Raw genomic sequence first — 10,000 nt, 5'->3', positions numbered from 1 at the left:
TTATCACAAGACACATTAAAATACAAAATACTACTATTATTGCATTATTTTTATATTTACTTTTGATAACATAATATAGTATAATATATTAGATATTAAAATACAAAACACCACTACTATTATGATTTTTTATTCTGTAATAAAATAACATTCATATAACAAATACTAAAATAAAAAACTACTACTACAATATCATCATCATATTTTGTATTTACTTGTAACGAAATAACATTTATACAATAAGTACTAAAATGCAAAACTACTACTATTATATCGTTATTAATACATTGGTATTTATTTGTAATAAAATAAGATTTATATAACAGGTATTAAAGTACAAAACAATACAACTATTATATCACTATTATTATATTGGTATTATTTGTAATAAAATAACATTTATAAAACAGGTTCTAAAATACAGAACACTACTATTACATTATTTTTGTATTTACTTTTGATAAAATAACGTTATATAATAGATACTAAAATACAAAACACCACTACTATTATATGTTTTAATCTGTAATAAAATGACATTTATATAAGATACTAAAATAAAAAACTACTACTACTATATTATCATCATTATTATATTTTTCTACATACTTGTAACAAAATAACATATATACAATAGGCACTAAAATGCAAAACTACTACTATTATATTGTTATTATTACATTGGTATTTATTTGTAATAAAATAAGATTTTTATAACAGGTATTAAAGTACAAAACAATACAACTATTACATCACTCTTATTATATAGGTATTATTTGTAATACAATAACGTAACAGATCTTAAAGTACAACATACGACTTCTATTATATAATTATTATTATATTGGTATCTATTTGTAGTAAAATAAGATTTATATAACGGGTATTAAAGTACAAAACAATACAACTATTATATCACTATTATTATATTGATATTATTTGTAATAAAATAACATTATAAAACAGGTTCTAAAATACAAAACACTACTATTACATTATTTTTATATTTACTTTTGATAAAATTACGTTATATAGTAGATACTAAGATACAAAACACCACTACTATAATATGATTTTTTAATCTGTAATAAAATAACATTCATATAACAGATACTAAAATAAAAAACTACTACAATATTATCATCATTATTATATTTTGTATTTACTTGTAATGAAATAACATTTATATGATAGGTACTAAAATAAAAAACTACTACTATTATATTGTTAGTAATACATTGGTATTTATTTGTAATAAAATAAGATTTATACAACAGGTATTAAAGTACAAAACAAAACTATCATATAATTATTATTATATTGGTATCATCTGTAATAAAATAACGTAGCCGATCTTAAAGTACAAAACACTACTTCTATTATATAATTATTATTATATTGGTATTTATTTGCAATAAAATAAGATTTATATAACAGGTATTAAAGTACAAAACAATAAAACTATTATATCACTATTATTGTATTGGTATTATTTGCAATAAAATAACATTTATATAACAGGTTCTAAAATACCAAACACTACTATTATTACATTATTTTGATATTTACTTTTGATAAAATAACGTAATATAGTAGATATTAAAATACAAAACACCACTACTATTATATGATTTTTTAATCTGTCATAAAATAACATTCATATAACAGATACTAAAATAAAAAACTACTACTACAATATTATCATCATTATTATATTTTTGTATTTACTTGTAACAAAATAACATTTTAACAATAGGTACTAAAATGAAAAACTACTACTATTGTTAATACATTGGTAATTTTTTGTAATAAAATAAGATTTATATAACAGGTATTAAAGTACAAAACAATAAAACTAACATTTATATAATAGGTACTAAAATGCAAAACTACTACTAGTATGTTGTTATTAATACATTGGTATTCATTTGTAGTAAAATAAGATTTATGTAACAGGTATTAAAGTACAAAACAATAAAACTATTATATCATTATTATTATATTGGTATTTATTTGTAATAAAATAACATTTAGATAATAGGTTCTAAAATGCAAAACACCACTACTATTATATTATCATTATTATATTGTGATTATATGTTACCAAATAACATAATTGATCTTAAAGTACAAAACATTACTACAATTATATGATATTATTGTATTTACTTCCAAATCAGACAGCAGCCAGTAGGTGGCAACAGTGAGCATTACTACAAGCAATGAGCATCATCCAGGTGGCGCAGCTAATCAGAGTGGATAACATGTGTGCTACCTCTTGTCAGATGGGTAGAGCTCCACTGTCAGCACATCCAGGGCGTTCCAGGAGGCGATGCTGATGCCCCCGAACAGGCAGAGCAGGGCGATCATGGCCGACTCGCTGTTGCCGAAGGACAGGAAGAAACAGCTGATGCAGGAAATCACACTGGATCCCGCTGAGGGGGAAAGCAGACATTTTGACACCCGGCCTGGAAAAGAGAGACCTCTGGTGACGTTTACCCAGCATCCTGAGCCGTCCGATCTTGTCCATGAGCAGCGCCGAGACGATGTTGCCGGGCAACACGGCCAAGGTGCCCAGGAAGCTGACAAAGTAGACCATGTAGGCGTTGTTCTCGTCGCCCACGTCGCTCAGCAGGCAGCCCTCTTTGTTGTGCAGGAAGGTGCTGTTGATCAGCTTGCTGTTGACCAGCCGGTACTTGAACAGATCTGAGGACGGTGGACATCAGTGATCAGTCCTCGCCTTACCAGACTCCTACTCAATTCTTTCACCGCACCCAAATGTACTTTAGGTAACAGTATGGAGGTCCATGTGTGTCTTCATAACCAAAGCTTTTTTTTTTGACACTGAATCAAATTATGCTGACAATTTTATCGAAAAAAAATTCAGTGTTTAAAAATTCAGCGCCCCACTCTGTTCTAGCCTGGTCTGCATGAAGCAGAGCTTTGTTTGTCACTCAAAAGTGCACTTTCTAACCATTGGAATCATTTCTATAGTTTGAAAACATGCAGCGGGCAGCATTGAAATGTTAATTATGTTGTAGCCCAGGTAACTGCCTGTAAGACCCGTGTCATGTGACTTCATACTTGACACCTTATTGGCTGCTTCTTGCTTCAGTCCTAATTTACCGAAAGTGAGTCTTGCTTATTATTAAAGCAGTGAATTGTTCGACACAAATTTTTTTACGCTGAATTTTCCTAATCTAAATTTTGCTACACTGAATTTTTTTACATAAAGTTTTTATAAGTTGAATTTTTTTACACTGAATTTTTATACTTATTTTTTTACGCTGAATTTGTTTACACTGAATTTTTTATACTGACTCCTTTATACACTGGATTTGTTTACACTGAATTGTTTATACACTGCATTTTTTTTACAGATTTATCAACACTGAATTTTTTTACACTGATTTGATTTTTACGCTGAATTTTTTACACTAAATTTTTAATACTGATTTTTTTACACTGATTTTTTAACACTGGATTTGATTACACTGATTTTTTTTTAATACAGACTCCTTTATACACTGGATTTGTTTACACTGAATTTATAATACACTGAATATTTTTATGCTGAATTTTTTACAGTTTTTTTTACACACCACATTTTTTACACTGATTTTTTTTTACCCTGAATTTTTTACACTAAATTTTTTATACTGAATTTTTTTACACATAATTTTTACACACTTAATTTATTTTACACATTTGTATAAGCTGAATTTTTATACACTGTATTTTGTACAATGGATTTGTTAACACTGAATTGTTTTATACACTGATATTTTTAAAACTGAATTTTTTTACACATTGTTTTACACTACATTTTTATACACTGAATTTTTTTACACACGTTTTTTTACTCTGCATTTTTTACACTGAATTTTTTACACTAAATTTGTTGTACTGAATTTTTTACAGATTTTTTTAACACTGAAATATTTACACAGAATTTTTTTACACAGAATTCTTTACACTGGATTTGTTTACACTGAAATTTTCATACACTGCATTTTTTTACACACCAAATTTTTTTTACCTTGAATTTTTTTGCACTGAATTGTTTTACACAAAATGTTTATACACTGAACTTTAAAACAATGCCTTTTTTCAATAAAATTGTCAGCATAATTTGATGTCTGACTAAATAAAAACGCAAAAAATTCAGTTACATAAATTCAGTGTCAAAAAAAAAAGCTTTTGTAATAATTACACAATTTAACCTCCATACATTGCATCCACTTGTGAGTTTTTCCAAATGTTGGTTATTCATGTTTAACCTGTTCTAAATGTTGTCAGTGTGCCTGCTAGCTTTGCCGTGCGCTACGTTAGACGGCTGACGTGCACGTTGGAGCGCGGGCCCAACCGATGATTGGCCACAACGTGTGGGGAAGTTGCAGGGATTGGACAATGGTGTAAGGGCTGAACATAGTTTGAGGGAGTTGGTTGAATTAGCGTCAATTTCATCACAAGATCTTGGAGGGTCCATCTTGAGGCCCCATCGGTTGGCCAGGTCGCGAACTAGACTTCAGTCTAATTATTTTAGACATGAGAGAGTAAGCCAAGAAAAATGAAATATGGTTTGATGTGATTCAATGAAATAATCACGTTCAAAATACTTTACACTATGTTCACATTGGCAGCTCATAATACCATTCAAATTGGGTATTGTATCCAGACTAGCGATGGGAATTCCGGCTCTTTGTGGAGAGCCGACTCTCTCGGCTACCAAGTGGCTCCTCAGATTTGTTGTTAATTAAATTAATTTATGACGAAATTGTGTGTTAATTGAATTACTAATGTAAAAAAATCAATTAAATATTGGATGATAGACATCTATTTTTTTAATGCTATGCGATCAGCCGAGACCTTACACAGGAAATCGTAGAATCTGAAGTGCGGCCAAACATTTGACTTCAGCAAAGACGGAGATTAATGCAAATGTCTTTCATGCTGATGCTACTTTGCTATCTTTAGCAGCAAGACAAACCCGTCGCTTGCTGGAACTAAACACTATGGAGGCCTTTAACTGAGAAAAAACTAAATGTAAAAAAGTATCATAAGTAAGAATCGCAATCCCGATGTGAATCAGTTTTTTAGGTACGTTTATTTTCAACAAATCAAACGGCTACATATTAAAACATTTACTATGATAAGTAGAGTTATACAAAACTATAGTCCTGTTCTCTGCAGACGTTAGCCAGCCAGGGGTTGGGTTTAGATCAGGGGATGTCATGAGTTTGTAAAGCCCTTTGAGACCCTTGTGATTAAGGGCTTTATAAATAAACTTTGATTATACAAGTGTCCAATAGAAAAAAAAAGAGAAAACTACAAACAAAAACTATCCAGATTTTGTCCAGTGTCGGTTTGTCAGTCTTTGTGTTGAATTCCTTATTGGTTCCACAGACCTTATCGGTCACCTTGTGGTCTGAGTAAAGGTAGAAACTCAAGCAACGGTCCTGTGATTCTCTACAATCCCAAGATCTTCTCTCATCCAAACTGGATTTGATTGGTAATTTGACTGAGAGAGGAGACTGCGGGCTAAACTGGAGCCAAGAGTCCCTGCTCCTGAACCACCTGGTTAGATGTTTTGGTCATGTCCATCTTGGCAGAGACCCAAAGCTACACATTAAAACTCATTTGTATACTCTAGCCTTTAAATAGACCCCCCCTTTTAGACCAGTTGATCTGCCGTCTCTTTTTTGCTCTGCCCCCTCTCCTGCGTGGAGAGGTTATCAGGTGAGCAGATGCCACGCTAGCTGGTCAAAGTCGGGACCCGGGTTGGACCACTCTTCTGTGCATCAGTTGGGGACGTCCTTGCGCTGCTGACTTGTCTCCATTCAAGATGATCCCCTGCTGACCCCACTATGGACTGGACTCTCACACTATTAACTAGATCCAATCGACATCCATCGCACCGGTCGCCCAGGGGGGAGTCCCCACATCTGCGGTACCCTCCAAGGTTTTTCGTTGTTCCCATTGGGTTGAGTTTTTTTCTTGCCCTGATGTGGGATCTGAGCAGAGGATGTCGTTGTGGCTTGTGCAGCCCTTTGAGACACTTGTGATTAAGGGCTATATAAATAAACTTTGATTGATTGATTGACATTGGAGACATTGGACTATTTCTCACAGCTGCCCTGGAAATGCTTGGCTACCTTCCTCATGGATTTAGAAGAGGTGGCCGGAGACAAGAATTCCCTAGCGAGCTGGACTGAGATAAGTTTGGATACAGGGCTTTACGGAGCTGAAAGCACAATACCTCGGTTTTGGGTCAGTGGAATGGTTGGTAGGCACCGCTGTAGTGAGGCTCTGTGCTCTTGTGTTCCCTCTTGTGTGTTTGTGATGTTTCCCTCTTGGTTTTGTTTTTTGCCTCCTGGATTGGCCCTTTGGGGCTGCGCAACAAGGGGTGACACTTTTGGATTCTGCGCTGCTTTTTGATGCTTTTTTGGGAACTTCTGGGTCTGCCTTGGGGAGAGCTGTGGCCATATTTTTAGAAGAGAGCGGCTGCTGGCTCTCTGCCACACCAGAGTCCCTCTGGAGAGACCGTAGGAGATGTGGAGGAAGGGACGGGGCTGTGTGGGCATGTGTCGGACTATTCGGTCTCCTTGGACGAACTAAACATTTGCTGAGAGCTCATGGGCAGCCTCGGTTGGAGTCGACTCTCTTGGTTGCTTCGTTGGGTCCGTTCCTGTCTCTGGCCATGCTGCCCCCCCCGACCCCAGCAGATGATGGCCTAGAGCACTGCAGAGATCACGGCGATGTGGGTGTTGAAATGGTGTTTGTTTTATTTAGTTTTTTGTCTGTGCACGTGCATGGTGCAATCGTTTGTGCGCAACATGTTTTAGTTATTGCATTTTTGGTTTTTTTTTTGCTGTGTTTTCACTTTTGTAGCTGTATGTACAAATAGCTCCTCTGTTAGTTGCATCAGCTCTTTGATCCTTTAATGTATTTCATGTTCTTTGAGTTCTGTAATTTCTCCCTCGGGTTTCATACCAAGATGGCGCCACGAATGGCTGCTACGGTACTGTGCTGTCTCGTCATTGTTGCGTTCTTCCTTGTTTTTATCATTGAACAAAGAGAGCACAGTAACAAGTCAAATTCCTTGTGTTCCATACTTGGCCAATAAAGATAATTCAGAGGGAGATTTTGTGCCACCTTCTAGTGGGCCGCATCTTTGGTGATCAAGTAAGCGCCTGAACTCTTGACTGATCAACCCAAGCCAATGATCCCAGTTAGTGGTCTTTATGGGGAGTAATACATTTAAGATATTTGGTTGACACAGTGGTGAAGTGGTTGGATCAGTTCTAGTGTCCAAAACACCCACATCTGTAGCATAGAACAAGTCTATGGGTGACAGGTGTCTGGACTTTTGTCCCTTAAGGAAGCATATAAAACAGAGGCAGCATGACAGAAGAGGGCATGAACAAAAAGGCAATCACAAGGTTTTTGTGCTTCAATAAAAATATTCCCACTTGGGACTGCCAGAAAAGCCGTGCCACAGTTCGAAGTTTTAAGTAAACAGGAATGTAATTAGTAGAGATAAACCGGCGCGGAGGCTCGGAGAGTTTCTTCAGCCGGTGTAAGAAGTAGATGACTTCAGGTGTAGCCATCAGCTCATGCCAATACAGAGTTCCCATCCTCGAGCAGGTGTTGACATGTGGCAATAGAAACATTTCGGCCCTGTAGAGCGTCTTCTTTAAAATGGGCAGTGGCTTGCGTAGCCGAGGCGATGGCATTTTACCCCAAAACATCTCCTCATCTGAGGGAGTTTCCTGAGGAGCATCATCTAAGTAAGCAAGGCAAAGAAACTCTCCCAGGTTGGGCTTAACTTGAAGGGTCACTGAAGGAGTATCCGGGTCAGCGGTTTGGCATTCCGCTTCCCGACTGTTGAGATTTGGACCGGGAAGGGTCATAAACAGTTTGTCAAAAACTGATACATCCTTGGACACTGGAGAGCCACACAACAGGCCTGCAGCTTTGGTCACCACAGAACCAATAAGGGCACCCAAAACCAACAGTGGCATTTTGGAGCAGCTGCGTGTATCATCAGTGCACTACTACCACACCACAACTTTCGCAATACACCATCGATCCCGCCACCAATAAACTCCCCCCGGCGGCTTTGACGGGAAGCGACATTAGAGCTCTTCGATAATGTCAGAGAGTGGCGCCGTGATGTCATCAACATGATGTCATCACTGTGACGCCAACTGTGATGACCGGGGAAGACGCAGCCGGGTACCCTACCATGGTGGGTGGTACTCAAATGTACTGGTGATGTGTGGTACCCCAAGTGTCCTCACTAATATGATACCAAATGAAAGAGGTTGGAATTGCGGATACCAATATCAACACTTTGGCAAAAAAAATACTATGTAACAAATTCAAGTTGTCAAGTCAAACAGCATGATCAGTGTCAGAGCCTGGTCCACATTGCCGGTAGTAAGTCAGACCCGCTTCCAGTGAGGGTTGGATTCCACCAGGGCTGCCCTTTGTCATCGATTCTGTTTACAACTTTTACGGACAAAATTTCTTGGGCCAGTCAGGGCGTTGAGGGGATCCGGTCTGGTGGCTGCTGGAGTAGGTCTCTGCTTTTTGCGGATGATGTGGTCCTTCTGGCTTCATCTAGCCAGGATCTCTCACTGGATCGGTTCGCAGCTGAGTGTGAAGCAACTGGGATGAAAATAACCACTTCCAAGTCCGAGTCCATGGATCTCGCCCGGAAAAGGGTGGAGGGCCATCTCTGGGTTGGAGAGGAGATCCTGCCCCAAGTGGGGGAGTTCAAGTACCTCGGGTCTTGAGGTACGAGTGGATCGTGAGATCAACAGGTGGATTGGTGCGGCGTTTGCAGTAATGCAGACTCTGCATCGGTCCGTCGTGGTGAAGAAGGAGCTAAGCCGGAAGCTCTCAATTTACCGGTTGACCGACGTCTCCATGCTCACTTATGGTCGTGTGCTTTGGGTTATGACCGAAAGGACAAGATCAAGGGTACAAGTGGCTGAAATGAGTTTCCTCCGTTGGGTGGCTGGGCTCTCCCTTAGAGATAGGGTGAGAAGCTCTGTTCCCCTTTAGCAAGGTCTGTAAGTGTGTTAAGGTAACAGCTGTTGCATGTTTGTTGTAATAATCCTGTTCTCTGCATATTGTGTCGATGCTAATAAATTATTACGTGGCTAAGCTAACTCTGCTAACATTAGCATTTATTTTGTATGTTTTTAGTTTCACAAAATCCTCAGTAAACCTCCTAAAACCTTCTTCACCGTGGAGTTATTGCGTGAGATGGTTTAGCAGATTAGAGAGCTAGCTTCAGCAGCTAGATGGTACCAATGAGTACTTTGAGGTTTGAGTAAAATCTACATTTTTGTTAAAATGATGTAGGTTTTAGAGTTAATGGATGGTAGTGTTAAAACGTGTGAGGGAAAGCCAAGCCATCACATGGACAAAGATAAGACCTTCTGGAGGAAAGTTCTGTGGTCAGATAAAACAAAAATTGAGCTGTTTGGCCACAATACCCAGCAATATGTTTGGAGGAGAAAAGGTGAGGCTTTTAATCCAAGGAACACCATCCCTACCGTCAAGCATGGTGGTGGTAGTATTATGCTCTGGGCCTGTTTTGCTGTCAATAGAACAGGTGCTTTACAGAGAGTAAATGGGACAATGAAAAAGGAGGATTACCTCCAAATTCTTCAGGACAGCCTAAAATCACCAGCCCGGATATTGGGTCTTGGGCGCAGTTGGGTGTTCCAACAGGACAATGACCCCAAACACACGTCAAAAGTGGTAAAGGAATGGCTAAATCAGGCTAGAATTAAGGTTTTAGAATAGCCTTCCCAAAGTCCTGACTTAAACGTGTGGACAATGCTGAAGAAACAAGTCCATGTCAGAAAACCAACACATTTAGCTGAACTGCACTAATTTTGTCAAGAGGAGTGGTCAAAAATTCAACCAGAAGCTTGTGGCTACCAAAAGCGCCTTATTGCAGTGAAACTTGCCAAGGGAAATG

The 10,000-nt window shown here is 37.6% G+C and overlaps 1 protein-coding gene across 6 annotated transcripts in view; it reads right to left on the bottom strand.

The window, feature by feature from the left end:
• The window catches only part of sv2a (synaptic vesicle glycoprotein 2A), a 65,728-nt gene that overhangs the window by 3,175 nt on the left and 52,553 nt on the right, over nucleotides 1-10,000 (bottom strand). For all 6 annotated transcript variants that reach the window (XM_062029181.1, XM_062029185.1, XM_062029180.1 and 3 more), the window contains 2 exons: nucleotides 2,500-2,706; nucleotides 2,276-2,435 (listed from right to left, as the gene is read on the bottom strand). In XM_062029181.1, the coding sequence (XP_061885165.1) occupies nucleotides 2,276-2,435; nucleotides 2,500-2,706 (367 nt within the window). The remainder of the gene's footprint in view (nucleotides 1-2,275; nucleotides 2,436-2,499; nucleotides 2,707-10,000) is intronic.

Source organism: Entelurus aequoreus, linkage group LG20, assembly GCF_033978785.1.
Source record: "Entelurus aequoreus isolate RoL-2023_Sb linkage group LG20, RoL_Eaeq_v1.1, whole genome shotgun sequence".
Classification (NCBI taxonomy): Eukaryota; Metazoa; Chordata; class Actinopteri; order Syngnathiformes; family Syngnathidae; genus Entelurus; species Entelurus aequoreus.
The sequence above is the reverse complement of the archived record's forward strand: the minus strand, read 5'-3'. Positions and strand labels throughout refer to the sequence as shown.